The sequence below is a fragment of the Copadichromis virginalis genome, linkage group LG5 (assembly GCF_057382275.1).
Source record: "Copadichromis virginalis isolate Kocher_CV1m ecotype Utaka linkage group LG5, C_Virginalis_male_GT1.1, whole genome shotgun sequence".
NCBI classification, from domain to species: Eukaryota; Metazoa; Chordata; class Actinopteri; order Cichliformes; family Cichlidae; genus Copadichromis; species Copadichromis virginalis.
Window position 1 is genome coordinate 19,599,882 of NC_140622.1, and position 15,086 is coordinate 19,614,967.

Here is a 15,086-nt window from a genome sequence, read left to right on the forward strand (position 1 = left end):
GTTTGCGTTGTCTGTGTGACGCGACAAGTTTCAAACTGTTAAAACTGAAATAAAGAAAAAGAACAGTTGAAATGAGCCTTTATGATGTGGCCAGGAATTAATGCACCTACGTTATTTGTGTGCGCCCGTGTGTGCAGGAACCTGCGAAGCCCATTGTCTGAACGCAGGAACGTGTCTGGAGAGCGAAAGCGGCACCAAACTGTGCCGCTGCCAGCCCCAGTACACCGGTAGCACATGTGAGATTGACAGGTGTCACTACTGTCGGGATGGCGAGTGCGTCCGCAGCAATACTTTGACATCGGTGGTGAACTTCACCTGTCGGTAAGAGCACTTATAATTTGCCTCAGATTAACGGAAAAGAAACATAAATGCGTGAAGCTGTCACATTTTGCTCAATTTCTTTTTTTTCCATAGCTGCACAGATGGCCGAGTCCAGCCCAGCTGTTACACGTGCGATACGAACGAGTACTGTGCAAATGGCCAGTGCTCTATAGACTCCAATACTCGCCTTCCAAAGTGCATGTGAGGAGTGCATTCATTCATATTTGTTGTCTATCAGTCTTGGTTAAATCCTTTGCATTGTTTCATAGTGTGCATGAATATTTCTGTTTGCATATATCTCTGTCATTATAATACTGCATAGATTACATATTTTTTATTGTGTCATCTTGTATTGGTGTCTGTGTTCGTGTGTAGATGTTCACCTGGCTGGGAAGGGCATCGCTGTGAGTCTGTGGCCAGTAGTGATGCTTCAGGTTCAGGCGGACGTGAGTCAGCTCTTCCACTGTGACGTTGATAACAGAGGTTTCTTGAGTTTTGTTTGATGAGGCTGTTTGTTTTTAATTCTTTGTGTGCAGGCACAGTCTCCATACTGATTGCAGTGCTGATGCTGTTGCTGCTGATCCTCCTGGCTGCAGGAGCGTTGTTCTGGTACAGGAGAAGGATGAGAGGGTGAGTAACACGACATTCAAAACTTTGATTTACTTTGACCTCTTCTTTTTGTTTTTTTGTTTCCTTTTTTCTTCCCCCTTTTCTTCCTCCTTTCCGTTCTTCGATCTGCACTTTTACCCTCCTCCTCTGTAATGACATCTCTTCTGCTCCTCAGGTCTAGCCGGCCCGGAAAAACCGGCTCCAGACGCTTGCGGTAACGGCTGCCAGGGTTACACTTTTCTCTCCATGCCCTCTTTCAGTTCTTCATTCTGAGGCTCTCTCTTTCCCTGCCTCTCCCTTAACCATGAGTTCCTGTGCTGTGTTTGGTCCTTAGTGTTGTGCCATTTTTTTCTGATGGTCATTGAGGCTGTAGGTCATCCCGCTCCTACAGTGTCCGTCCTGTGTAGTTATTCTCTTTCAAAGCAGGGCTCCAGGGCAGATCTATTGAAAAGATTAAATGAATAGATCTGTCTGTGTGTTAGCCAGTGCTGTAGGTCTTTCATATTGTTGTCCATCATATTGTGCCATAATGTACTGTGTTGTGGTTTGAGCTGTGGTAGTGTCTCTTGTAGCGAGACATGGAGAGTCCAGTAGCATTGTTCCAAGCTCTGACTGGAAAATGCAACTTCCCAAAATCCAGCATTTACTTAGCCATGGATACTTCATTCGTATTTTAGAGGAATGATTGTGGATTTATTGGGGGTCTGGGAAGATATCCAGGTCCAGTATGTCTGGATCTGACATTACCTCCTGTACATGAATGCTGGGTTTGTGTTGGTCCTTGTGCTGTGGCTTAGCCTGGATGGTGGTGAGAGTCATGCAATGCCTCTCCCCTCCCGTCGTAATGTGGCTGTGTCCCTGCTTGCACTCTTCAGGCAGCTCTACTCTTGAACAAAAGATGAAATTATGACTGCTCTCCTTGTCATTTTGTATAGGGCCAAGGGCTTCCAGCACCAAAGGATGACCAATGGGGCAATGAATGTTGAGATTGGAAACCCTGCTTACAAGATCTATGAGGGCGAGCCTGATGACGATGCTGGGGAGCTGCTAGATGCAGACTTCACTCTGGACCCAGACAAGGTAGAGAAAAATATAGACGTGTGCAAAACTTCAGTCACTCTTCATTTCTTTATAGTGTTCTTGCAAGTTGCCAGACTATTATAATGCAGTTTTTATTTTAAAAAAAAATGTCCTGAGTAATAGTTTAATAGTTAGTATTTTCAGTCCAGTCCTTGTACCTGACTATTTTCAGAGGGATGCTTTCTTGTTTGTTAAGCCACTTAACGCCAACCTATTAATCATTGAAGGGTTTAAAAAAGGTGCGTAACTCAAGTGATGAAGCAGTTTTCTGTTTACACATAACAAGCAACTTAGCAAAGAACCAGTTTTATCTTTAGCCACTTTGTTATTTGCAGACTGTCGCAAACATCATCATCAGACAGCACAGACAAGCTTAAAATAGTATTGTTGCACCAACAAGGCGATTCCCAAAAAAGCTATTAGCCCAAAAAATTGGCATCTCTCATCATGATGTGCAGTGTGTCCTTAAAAACACTTGATGAACAGCAGGTCATGTAATTAAGAAACAAGAAAGGTTCAGCAAAGACCTGACACAGGACCTGAGAGATGCAGGTGAAGCGATTAATCCAAATTTTCAGTTTTTTGATTCAAATTGTCATCAGTGTGTATGGAAGCGAGCTTTGAATGTCCTACAAGAAGAAGAAGCTTGCCTAAGAGAGTTCAGGGTATGTTGAAGAATAAAGCTGGTTATACTGCATTTCCATGTATGTTTGCACAATAAATCCAGCATCTATTCCACATTTATCTTGCAAAATATAAAAAAAAATTGGAATGACTGAAGACTTTTGCACAGCACTGTATATTCGTGATGCTAAACTTCAGTGTTTTAAACATGATGTGATGGATCATTTTTCTTCCTTCCAGCCCACTAACTTCACCAACCCAGTTTATGCCACTCTGTATATGGGAGCTCACAACAGCCGCAACTCTCTGGCCAGCACAGATGAGAAGAAGGAGTTGCTATCCCGTGGAGATGAGGAGCCCCTTGTGGACCCACTGGCATAGACCTTGGTGCCGGATCACGCTATTCCAAACACCCCCCCATTCTTGCCTTTTAAAGAAAAATTGAACAAAAAAAAATCAATAAAAAGTGTGAGAGAAAATTGATAAACCATGTGAACACTGTATAAAATGTACAAAAATGAAGGACTACTTTTGTATGTGATTGCAGTATTATATTTTGTTCTTTTGAGATTCCTCTGGTCAAAAACAAATAACATTTTCTATGAGAGATTTTTAATTTCCACTTCGTCCCTTACCCTTTACCTAAATAGCCACTACCTCTGTGCAAAATGAAATGGAAACATGGAAATCATAAGAAAAAAAAAAAGAAATGCTATCATTGGAGCAATTTTAATTTTTTATTTTTGTATGAATTGTATAGAAAAGACAAAAACATTGTTCCATTTCACCAGTGCCAACTGTCTGTTGTTTGTGTCGACTTTGAGCGGGAAAAGGCAAAAACTCAAAGTTTTTGAAATCGGTACATTTGTCATCTTGTCGAGCTTCTTGGCAAGAATGTGTGAGACAGATTTGTGATAGCACCGTTTGTGTATAGCACATGTAAAATGTCAATACCAGATGGCAACTACAGTATTTCCACGTATTTTTCTTTCTTTCTCAGAGAACAATGTTCATAAAATGATTGTGTGGTCTTCCTTGCACAGAATATCACATTTTACGGTATAGTGTATACTGTAGGCTTTATACCTTAAGATGTAAAGAAAATGTTTGTTTTTATCACTTTGTGTAACAGCTGGAGCTGATGTGTTGCTGTGGAGAAAGGATAAAGAGGCTTGTTGGTGCGTGATTGTGCAGTTATATGAAGAACGTGGAAGGTGGTTATGGGTTAAACATTCCAGGCAGAGTGATGGATGGAGATTACGGATGTAAAGCAATAGATGGGGTGATACTTTAATGGGTGGGTAGCTGGCTGTGTGTACATGCCCAGAAAACAGCTGGCTAACAATGGCGGGGGCTTTTTTGATAGAAGACTTATAGATAGTGTCATGTTTGCACTATTTAGCGTCTGTTTTCTGGTCTTCCTGTAGAGGCTGCAATTATGGTCAAATGTAAGGAAGGAAAGATTTCTTTTCTATGTGTGTTCTGCTTCTCCAGCCCTGGTTTTTGTTCTGTAAAGACCAGGTAGCATCCATCTGGCTTTGTGAGTAAATTTGCCTTCAGAGGATCAAAGTCTGTATGTTCACAGTTGTGTAATGACTCTGTCTTAAGTGCATTATTTTCATTTGATCCTTAGCGTTTCTCTGTTTTCTTTCTTCAGCCCTTCCCCATCTCTTCTCTATGCCCTGCTGCTGCTAATGCTACCATTCTGGTTGCTCTGACACGTCCTTACGCTCAGCCTCTGTCCCAAAATGCTGCTTCTGTCAGAAATGTGTCAGCCATATCTTAATGCATGTGAAAAGTAACACAAGTCTTCAGTGTAACTACAATAACAAGTTTTTATTTTGCTTACCTGTCAAGCCAGTGTTATTTTATGCCGTCGTGTATGTTTTGTCTTTAATTGAGAGAGAAGTACAATCATTTTACCGAAAGGACATTTTTGCTAAATCATATGTGCATTTCCAGACTTTTGTTTTGATTAGTCCTTGGTTTTTTAAAATGAAAAATGACACATAGCTTTTATAGTACACAATGCATGGAGGCGCAGACTTTCTTCTGAAAAGAGAATAATGTTTAATTTTTGCTGGAGTACTTTACAAACTAAATAACAGATATTGTTATAAATAAAATTTTAAAAATTGTACAGAAAACAAGCCACAGTGTTCTGTGTTTTGTTCACAACCGGTCCTGATAAAAGGAGGAATTCAGTGTGGAGGATTTAATCATTTATTAACAGCAACTCAGACCATCAGCACTGTAGACCTGAGATTATATAAACCTGTTTATGCAAATCTACATTTTATATTGTTACATGATGAAAATTTTGACAATCAACAAAAAAATGTAATCACCCAATATTTGAAGATAATATATGTGGCTAATGAAAAAAGTAAATTCTAACCCCTACTGATCATTTGAAGAATTAACAGAGAAAAGAGAGCAAAACAGAGTGTTTGAATTTCAGTGTCTGTTTAAAGAGTCATCTTGTTTTTAGCCTCTTTGAGATCTAATCCACCTGCACTTTGTATCAAAGTCTTCACTCAATGCCTTTGGCCTTTAACTCTTCTTTGACTCTGCTCAGGTACTCAGGGTCAGGATACCCAAAGCTGTGGAAACAGAACATATCCAAGGTTAACATGTAGTATTTTATTAGAGTAAACTGTGAAAGAAAACATATATCAAAACGCTAGTAAGGAAATTGGTTACCCTACCAATCTGGTCCTCCAGATGTGGATGTTTTGTGGTGAATGTCATTCCAGGTCACTTGGCCGTCCAGTCCAGTTGTTCTGGATGTACCAACAGTAAAAATGAGCTTCTGGTCAAAAGCTTTTTTCAGCAGTCGCAGCACTTCATTGCCCTCTTTGTTGTCTGGAAGATATGCTGTTCTACCAATACCATGGAAGCGCTGTCCAGGATTGGGATGTTTTTCCTAGAAAGACGAATGGAAAGTAAACAATATTAGAAAAATATATACATACAACCACAAAATGAAAACACAATCATGTTTTATTTTTTAAACAGGGACATAGGCACTCAGATAAAATTGTCACTTACCGTCTGTGTTCCACTTGGAATCTCATAGCTGATCATTATGGTGCCACAGTCTGAGTATCCAGGGAGGGGAAATGTGAGTATATGGTGTGACATTCTTCCATCTGGTTGGTCTCCGACTATCTTACCAAAGACGACTCTGCATATAGGACAGATGGGCCCATTCGCTTCCTGCGCTCGTCTCAGGCAGTCTTTACAAAATTCATGTTTGCACTTGAGCTGTTTCTTATTTTCGAATTTATCCAAACATATAGGACACCTTTCGTCCTTTTGGTCACCTGCTGTTGTCCCACTGTCAATTGGTGGGTCAGTGTTGTGCTTCGTTTTTTCTGATTGGCCATTCAACATACGCTCATTGGGGGGACCCTCTGACTGAGAAATGGGTGTGCCACTGAATCCAGTAGCACCATGGAACTGGAATGAACTCTTGGGGGATGCAACAAACTTCTGGTATAGACAGAGAAGTGCTCTTAGAGCGTGGCTCTCCATTGAGGCATTTCCTCCTTCTTTCTGGTAGCAAGCTTTGACATTGACTTTGCCATGACCAATGTCATATTCTTTCAATTCCACATTAAACTTATCTTTGATCCTTGCTACTTGCTTATTATCATAGATAGTCATCCAAAAGGTCTTCTCGATGATCAGTCCTGCATGTGGGAAATCGTCTTTGGTGGTCATGTCAATCTTCAGTGATGTCTTTCGAAATTCATGAGAAGCATCTGTGTTTCTTTTCTGCTCTGTATCTGCATTTAACAACTTACTGAAAACATCTTGACTATGTGCTGGCCCACGTACAGTCATTGTTTTAGAGGTCAAAGTAACCAAAAGCTTGTCTTCTTTTTCCTGGATGGTTTTCAATGCGTTACTCCACTGATCTGGATCTATGAACTTGAGAGGAATAACTGAGCCATTGGATTCAACAAAGCTGTTCTGGAAAAGGTTTTCAAACTCCTTGAGCGCATTGTCTGGGTTCCCATGTTTTCTATCTACTTCAAATGTCACCTTAACGTCTGCCTTTATTTTAACTCCATTGTTTTTCTCTATATGTTTGATTTCCTTTTCGTACATGTGGTTCACATACCAGAAAGGAGCCACTGGGACAGAACAAGTGCACATCTCTTCACCTGCAGAAACTGTGCTACTCTGTTTCCCCGCCTGAACTTGGTCCTGGTTTAAAAATAAAAATCATTATGCTAATTTATTAAAACATTTTTTATTTTAATATTAACTTTTTTGATTAATGACATACTACATACATGTTGTGGCTCTTGTATGAAAGAAGCGCACATCTTTTCTCCAGCTGTAGAACCTGCTTTACTCTTTTTCTCCAGTTGAACTTGCTGCTTTAAAAAAAAACCCAGTACATCATTTAATTCAATAGCATATAGTAATTTTTTTTTTTTTTTTAAAGATATACTACATAGTACTTACAGTTTGTGGCTCTGGCAGGTTCACTGAAGCATCCTCTAGTACTTGTCTATCAAGCTGTGGATATAGCTGACTGACGGATGTTATCAAGACTGAATTTTCATCCTTACTTAGTGTTTCTTCACTAAGTTTTTTAAGTTCATTCACGGCTTAAAAAAACAGGAAATTGATTATATGTTAAAACCAATATATATACAGAATGAAGTCAAAATATTTTTATTACTGAAAAAGTTATAAAGATGGGAATTTAATCAGATAATTATGTAGGACTTTACTGCACCTGCAGCTGGTTTAATGCTTATCACAACATGCCCATTATCTAAGGTCCTTTTCACTGAGCATTCCATCATAGTTTTGTGTTTGTTGATCCAAGACTGAAGCATTTTCTGTAGACGAGACTCTAGCCTCTTAACTTTTAGTTCATCATCAGGCTCCACTGAGACCCACTTCACTGAGATCCACTTCACTGAGAGAACAATGTGAGCTTCATCTCCATCCTGTGACAAAATAAAACAAACAAATAATAAAACACTGGAAGACTGTGTAACCCTTTGAGATTCAGCTGAAAACACCTTTATTTAAAATGCTTTTTTTTATCATTGTTGAAATATTTACCCATCTTTAAAACTTCTCTTTTTTTATTATAATGCAGATAAATAGTTTGAGGTTAGCTAAATGTCATATTTTTTACATTTGCCACATTAATGTCACCTTGCAGCCTTAGAACTTTACAAATGTTATCACTAATGATCACAGTTACAGTTTACATGTTATTACAAGTTTTTCCAGTGGTGACAACAGCTACACTAAGCAGCTTTACACATTCTGCTCATGATGTATTTCCTGAACCTCCAGAGCACACCAGCTGAGATTGTATTTTTGATCTCACTTTCACATACTCTTTATAAGAAGACAGACAAAAGCTGGAATGTGTTACGTGTTATTGTGCACTTAGGCGCATGCAGGCAAACTCCCCAAAACACTTACTGCAGCAGGTGGGTGGCTAGGTGTTGAAGGTTGCTGGCTTTTACTCACAGCAGAATTATTCACCTATAATAATGAAGAAAGGCTTTTAGGTGCATAAAAAACAAAGTGTGGTGTAAAAAAGTAAAATTTAAAACAAGAAATAAATTACTCCTACTGATGATAAAACTCTGGATATTTAATGACTGCATTAACACCAGTGTCCCTGTAACAATTTTCTTTTATTCTGATTCGGTGTTAGTTTACGTACTTGGCTCATGTCGTCAGGTTTGTCGCTGTCAAAACTGTCGACATCCATGGGCTCGGGCTCGTCCACGGACTGTCCAGTGGCCATGTTTCAGATTTTGATCTTCTTCCTTCAAAACACACCAAACTCAGACGACATAATAACAGTGTGTTGCACCCCAACAACCAGCAATTCTCTATTTGGCGATTTTTTATAAAACCGTTTCCATAAATTAGCTAACATCGCTCTCCACCTAGCCTGCAGAGCTACACTCTCGGTTACACTCCACTTTAAGTTTCCTTATGTCTTACATTTTAATCAAACCTGTAACCGCCACAAAGTTATCTCACACGTTATGTGTATCTGAACAGAAATATATCTTGAAAATATTACTTTACTGCGCATACGACTTACCCTTGTCTCGCTACTTTAAACACTGGTACTTCCGTATAAACGAAAGCGAAAGCTTGCAGCTCCGCAATAAGGAGCTGCGTCACCCTCCACACGCAAGTGCACCTCTGTCATTTCCAGCAGCGTGTTGGCTGGAGGTCTGTTAGCTCAGCTGACTGTGGAAACTAAATCCTTCTTCACTGCATGAAAAGGACAGAAATGTTCTTTAGGTGACATATAAGCTGTTTCCTTGATATCTCAGATATAGTTATTAATTATAAGCCAAGGTTAAATTTATGAGCCAAAATCCACTGAAAAATGTAGCTTAAGTACATTTTCTGCTAATATTTCCCTAATACTAATCATTTTTCCACTTAATTTGTGGTGCTGTGTTTTCTGTTTTTTTTTTTTAAATCAGAATCAGAATCGCGTTTATTGGCCATGTATATCCACACACACACAAGGAATTTGGTTCCGGTAGATGGTGACTCTCAAGCACAGCAGTATAAATAAATCTCAACAGTGTAAGCAACACAATACAAAACCAACCATAAATAACCAATCTAAATCTTATATACATAAAATACAGGATGACAGAAATGAGATTAAGTGAAATGAATATCACAGAATGTACATAAGGTGCAGTTGCAGTCTGGCAGTGGGAGCAGTGTGACAACTGTTTAGGAGGGAGATGGCGAGGGGAAAGAAACTCTTCCTGTGTCGGGTGGTCCTGGTCTGCAGGCTTCTGTACCGTCTGCCAGAGGGCAGTAGGTCAAAAAGTCCGGAAGTACATCCTCTGCTGGGTCTTTTTGAGGATGGAGTTGATGTTGGTCTCCCACTTCAGGTCCTGGGAGATGGTTGTACCCAGGAACTTGAAGATCTCCACAGTAGACACCGGGCTGCCTGATATGGTGAGGGGAGGAAGTGTTGAGGGATGTCTCCTGAAGTCCACTGTCATCTCTACAGTCTCAAGCATGTTCAGCTCCAGATTGTGCTGACTGCACCAGAGTACCAGGCGCTCAACTTGCCGGTATGCAGACTCATCACCATCCTGAATGAGGCCAATGACGGTGGTGTCGCCTGCAAACTTCAGGTGATTAACAGCCGAGTTCTTGGAGGTGCAGTCATTAGTGTAGAGGGAGAACAAACACTGCAACAAACACTGCAATATGCCAACATGAACACCGTAGTCTCAGCCTTAAAAATGCCCCCCGTTCTTTTCAATTATAATTAAATGAAATAAATCTTATTTATTATTTATTTAGTATATGTACAGGAAATCGAATAAACAGCATGGGTGGTTCCTTTAAAAAGCAGGAAGAAACAAAATAAAGGCAAAGTCATTTCATACAAAAACAAACATGAAAAAATTGTTTATTTTATGTTTCCATTTTTCAGCAAACATTGTTCAGCCTGATATTTTGCAAAGGTTTCAGAGAAACAATACAAAGATACATGATAACATGATAAAATTATATAAAGATTCTACTGTAAGCATGCAAATAACACAAGACATTAAACAGTAGACTGAGTTTACTGCCATAGCCATGAGAAACCCCACATTCCAGCATTGGACTGGGAGAAGTTCATGGGAGACATGGCAGTTTTCTGATACAAATGGAAAAGCTCTTTCATAGCATGGCTCTCCATGGAGGCATTTCCTTCATCTTTCTTGTATACAGCTTTGACATTGACTTTGCCTTGACCAATGTCTGATTCTTTCAGGTCCACATTAAACTTATCTTTGATCTTTGCTACCTTCTTACTGTAAGAGGTAATCATCACCTTCCAGTAGCTCTCCTCCATCGTTAGTCCCATATGCATGAGATGGTCTTTGGTGGTCATGTCAATCTTCAGTGATGTGTCTTGAGTCTCTCTTTCATTCTCTTCATGAGAAGTATCTATGCTTTTTTTCTGCTCTGTATCTGCATTTAATAACTTTTTCATGGCCTCTTGACTTTGTGTTGGCCCACGTACAGTCATTGTTTCAGAGGTCAGAGTAACCAAAAGCTTGTTTTCTTTTTCCTGGATTGTTTTCAGTGCATCGCCCCACTGATCTGGATCTATGAACTTGAGAGGAATAACTGAGCCACAGGATTCAGCTAAGCTTTTCTGGACGAGGTTTGCAAACTCATCGAGAGCATTGTCTGGTCTCCCATGTTTTTGGTCTTCTTCAAATCTCACCTTCACATCTGCCATGATTTTAACTCCGTTCTTTTTCTCTATATGTTTGATTTCCTTTTCGTACATGTGGTTCACATACCAGAAAGGAGCCACTGGGACGGAACAAGAGTGCATCTCTTCACCTGCGGAAACTGTGCTACTCTGTTTCCCCACCTGAACTTGGTCCTGGTAAATAATAATAATCATCATCATCATCATGTTCATTTGTTAAAGATCACATTTTTCCATTTTTTATGATTAATCACACAGTACATACCGTTTGTGGCTCTGACTTTGGGGAAATGCCACTATCTTTTTCAGCTGTAGACCCTGTGTTACTCTGCTTTCCTGGTTGAATGTGCGCCTGTTAAAAAAATAAAGTACTTCATTCAGTTCAACAGCATCCACGTACGCACGCACGCACGGACGCGCACACACACACACACACACACACACACACACACACACACACACACACACGTGTGTATATATATATATATATATATATATGCCTATGTGTGTGTGTATATTTTTAAATGATTTACTACACAGTGCATACAGTTTGTGGAGCTGGCACAAATGGAGGATGGTTTGTCGAAGCATCCTCTGGAACACCTGTTTGTTCTCCATCTGCTGAACCTGCGTTACTTTGCTTTCCCAGTTGAACTTGATCCTACAAATACAGTACATCGTTTAATCCAACAGCATTCATTTATATTTGTTTTTAATGATTTACTACCTTTTACATACAATTTGTGGATATGGCACAGATGGGGGAATGTTCATTGAAGCATCCTCTGGTACTTGTGCATCGAGCTCTGGAGATGGCAGTGTCAGACTGATGGATGTTATGGTGACTGAATTTCCATCCTTCCCAGTTAGTGTTTGTTTACTCAGTTTCTGAAGCTCAGTCAGGACTTAAAAGACAGAGACAAATTGGATTAAAAAAATCAATATAATTATACAGAATTTATTAAAAATAAATGTTTTTATTGGAGAAGTTATACAGATAGTAAAGTAATCAGATGATTATGTAGGACTTTACTGCACCTGGAACTGGTTTAGTCTTTATCACAACATGCCCATCTTTTAACATCCTTTCCACTGAGCAGTCCACCTTATGTTTGCATTTGTTAAACCAAGTCTGAAGCATTTTTTCTAGACGAGTCTCTAGCCTCTTCCCTTTTTGTAGCTCATCATCAGACTTTATCCACTTTATTGAGAGAACAATGTGTGCTTCATCTTGATCCTGTAATAAAAAAACACACACACAATAAAAATATGCAAGCCTATGATATTCATCCAAAATTACATTTATTTAAATATGTGTATATATTTTTTTAATTGTTGAAAAATATCTTTTAAGAATTCCATTCTTTAGTATTATAGACAAGACTAAAGCTTGTTTTCTTTTTGGTCCAAACTAAGGTTTTCAAACTTAGGGTTCCTTAACTATTGTACTTATGAATGAATAGTGTGACGCTAGCCACTTTTCATATTTTCACATTTGTCACATTGATGTCACCTTGAAGCCTTAGATATTTACAATGTTCTCACTGATGATCACAGTAACGCTGATCATCTTCACACACTGTTGACTTCTTCAGTCTCACAACTCTTACAATACAAAGCTGAAGCTTTGTATTCCATCTAGTGGCACTTTGAAACCTTACAAAAAATTTCACTCATGACAACAGCCACACTGAACAGCTTTACACAATCTTTCAGTATTTCCTGAACCTCCAGAGTTGATAAGCTAAGATTATGCTGACCTTGTAGTCTCAGTACTTTCACTTTCATATAATCTTTACAAGAATACGAAAAAAAACAAAAACAAACCCGGAACACATTAAGCATAAGCACACAAAATCACCAAAATGAAACGCTTTTCAAGTATAAAAGCAAACCGTGGCCTCAAAAGTGCACTTTAAAAAAAATGTAAGTCTCCAACTGGAGATAAGCACTGTGGATATTTAATGACTGCATTAACACCAAAGTTCCTGTAACAAATTACTTTATTCTGATTCAGTGTTAGTTTACATACTTGTCTCGTGTCGTCAGGTTTGTCGACCTCCATGGGCTCTGCACTGGCCATGTTCAAGATTTTGAGCTTCTTCCTTAAAACACACCAAACACAGACGACATAACAACAGCGTGTTGCACTCAAACAACCAGCAATTCTGTATTTGGTGATTTTATATAAAAACCGTTTCCATTAATAACGTCGTTCTCCACCCAGTCTACAGAGCTACACTCTCGGTTACACTCCACTTTACTGTTTTCTTACGTCTTGAATTATAGCCAAACCTTCAACAACCACAATGTTATATTACACGTTTTGTGCATGTGAACAGAAATATAGCTAGAAAATACGACGTTTCTGCATATTAGACTTACCCCTGCTTCGCTACTTTAAACTGTTTTTTCCTTATAAATGAAAGTGAAACCTTCACAACAGTCACGCTCAAGTGCGCATCTGACATTTAGAGGAGGTCTGTTTGCTCAGTTAAGATGGCTGTGAATACTAAACCTCCCTTTATTTCCAGAAAGGAAAGAAGATATCCTTTATGCGATTTTTATGTTGTTTGCTCGTTATCTTGATATTCACAGTTCGTGTAAACTCAGTTGTGATAACTATCTACTGTCTCATATGATTCTCATACAGCACTGACTTGTTTTATTTTGCACTCCTTCAGCTATACAGGATGACGCTGTAAATAAAATAATTTATTGCAGGCTATAACTCCTGCAACAGGTGAAATGTATCATTCAGAATACACTGTAATTTTCTGTTTGACATTTTAATTAGTCTAAATCAGAAATATTTTCGATAATATTTCACCAATTCTACTCATGTTTCACTTGCTATAGAGAATTTCTGGTGTTGTGTTTGTACTTTTATAAAAGAGCATTTCTTCCACCAAGTAAAAAAAAATGTGATGAACATTGTGGTCCCATCCTAAAAATGCTCTGCTATTCTTTGCATTTACAAATACATGAAATCTTATTATGTAGATTCAATATGCAACGGAAAAGATACTTTAATATATAGTATTTCACATTTCCATTACAGTATAGTATTATATGTGTGTGTGTGTGTGTATATGTATATATATATATATATATATATATATATATATATATATATATATATATATATAAATATATATATATATATATATATATATATATATATATATATATATATATATATATATATATATATATATATATATATATATTTAGTCCTGGGAACAGCTAAGATACTGCGCAGGACCCTCAAGCTCCCAGGCCTCTGGTAGAGGACCCGAGCTTGAAGGATAAACCGCCCGCAGGGGCGTGCTGGGTGTTTTTTTTTATATATATATATATATATATATATACAGTCGGGGTTCCACTGTAATTTCAACATAAAGTGCAGTTTTTCTTCTTAAAAAAATAAAGCAGAAACATAAAAGGTTATTTTACCAGCTTCACTTTAAAACTGAGTAACCTTAGCCAAAATTATTTTGTACTTTAGGCTAAAACAGTGATCATCGAACATTTTAGTGCAAAAAATAACAAACCCATTGGAATCACAATAAATCCATGCTTATTTACTTTCCGTCTCTTTCAGCCAGTTAGACAAACTAGCCTGTTCACATTTTCAGAGCTAAAGGCAGCTCTCTTTTTTGTTACTATGTGACCTGCAAGTGAGAACAGTCTCTCACAGGGGCAGAAGTTGCTGGACTAATCAAATATTTGCGGCTTGGACATACAACTGTGGGTGGGTCCCTGCTCGACTGGACCACCACTGCAGCGGGCTGATGATGGATTCTGCTCTGTACAAACTCAGGGCCCTGTTACACGGGACTTCCTCAACTGAATCAGAGTCTGAAGACAATGAAGAGAGGAGGAGGCTCTTTGTCTTTGCTGGGTTCTTAATGGTGGCATCTTTACACTGTCCCTGCAGCAGGGCCTCAAGGCTGGTCCAGACCTCTTCTCACTCTCCCCTTGCAAGACACTTTAAATCCTTAAAGCGTGAGTCAAGCACAGTAGCTGTCTTGATCCACTGATGGTTGAGCGTAGCTGCACGTTGGGACAGGTCATTTATGAAGGCAGTCCTAAATTTTACCATGTAGTTTCAGTCATCATCAGAGACCACCATGGTGTGATGCAGATGGCAGAAAGCAGGTAAAACCACTGAACATGAAAGATATGTCGCACCTCCAAG

At 38.8% G+C, this 15,086-nt stretch overlaps 2 protein-coding genes across 3 annotated transcripts in view; one reads left to right on the top strand and one right to left on the bottom strand.

Moving 5' to 3' along the window:
* LOC146709506 (low-density lipoprotein receptor-related protein 1-like) overlaps positions 1-4,785 on the top strand; it is a 99,997-nt gene extending 95,212 nt beyond the window's left edge. The window contains exons 84-90 of one of the 2 annotated variants that reach the window (XM_085456496.1): positions 138-321; positions 415-522; positions 697-767; positions 858-951; positions 1,106-1,144; positions 1,866-2,010; positions 2,875-4,785. In XM_085456496.1, the coding sequence (XP_085312622.1) occupies positions 138-321; positions 415-522; positions 697-767; positions 858-951; positions 1,106-1,144; positions 1,866-2,010; positions 2,875-3,015 (782 nt within the window). In that variant the 3' untranslated portion in view covers positions 3,016-4,785. The remainder of the gene's footprint in view (positions 1-137; positions 322-414; positions 523-696; positions 768-857; positions 952-1,105; positions 1,145-1,865; positions 2,011-2,874) is intronic. The other variant, XM_085456497.1, reaches the window with a different exon arrangement.
* LOC146709508 (uncharacterized) lies at positions 4,582-13,334 on the bottom strand. The gene is made up of 15 exons (XM_085457941.1): positions 13,271-13,334; positions 12,918-12,990; positions 11,924-12,122; positions 11,624-11,790; positions 11,433-11,546; positions 11,151-11,237; positions 10,247-11,059; positions 8,345-8,431; positions 8,098-8,160; positions 7,391-7,607; positions 7,114-7,259; positions 6,939-7,025; positions 5,686-6,849; positions 5,343-5,560; positions 4,582-5,237 (listed from the first exon to the last, which is right to left on the bottom strand). The coding sequence occupies exons 2-15, from the start codon at positions 12,966-12,968 to the stop codon at positions 5,168-5,170; spliced, it is 3,483 nt and encodes a 1,160-aa protein (XP_085314067.1). The 5' UTR covers positions 12,969-12,990; positions 13,271-13,334; the 3' UTR covers positions 4,582-5,167.
* Positions 13,335-15,086: the final 1,752 nt, after the last annotated feature.

What these genes read in the sequence shown, in the direction of transcription:
- LOC146709508 (XM_085457941.1), bottom strand. Translation starts at nt 12,968, where the DNA reads ATGGCCAGTGCAGAGCCCATGGAGGTCGACAAACCTGACGACACGAGA. An exon ending in CTAGCCACCCACCTGCTGCA is followed by an intron (nt 7,608 to 8,097) that starts GTAAGTGTTTTG and finishes ATTTTGTCACAG; the next exon opens with GATGGAGATGAAGCTCACAT. An exon ending in AAGCATTAAACCAGCTGCAG is followed by an intron (nt 7,260 to 7,390) that starts GTGCAGTAAAGT and finishes TGTTTTTTTAAG; the next exon opens with CCGTGAATGAACTTAAAAAA.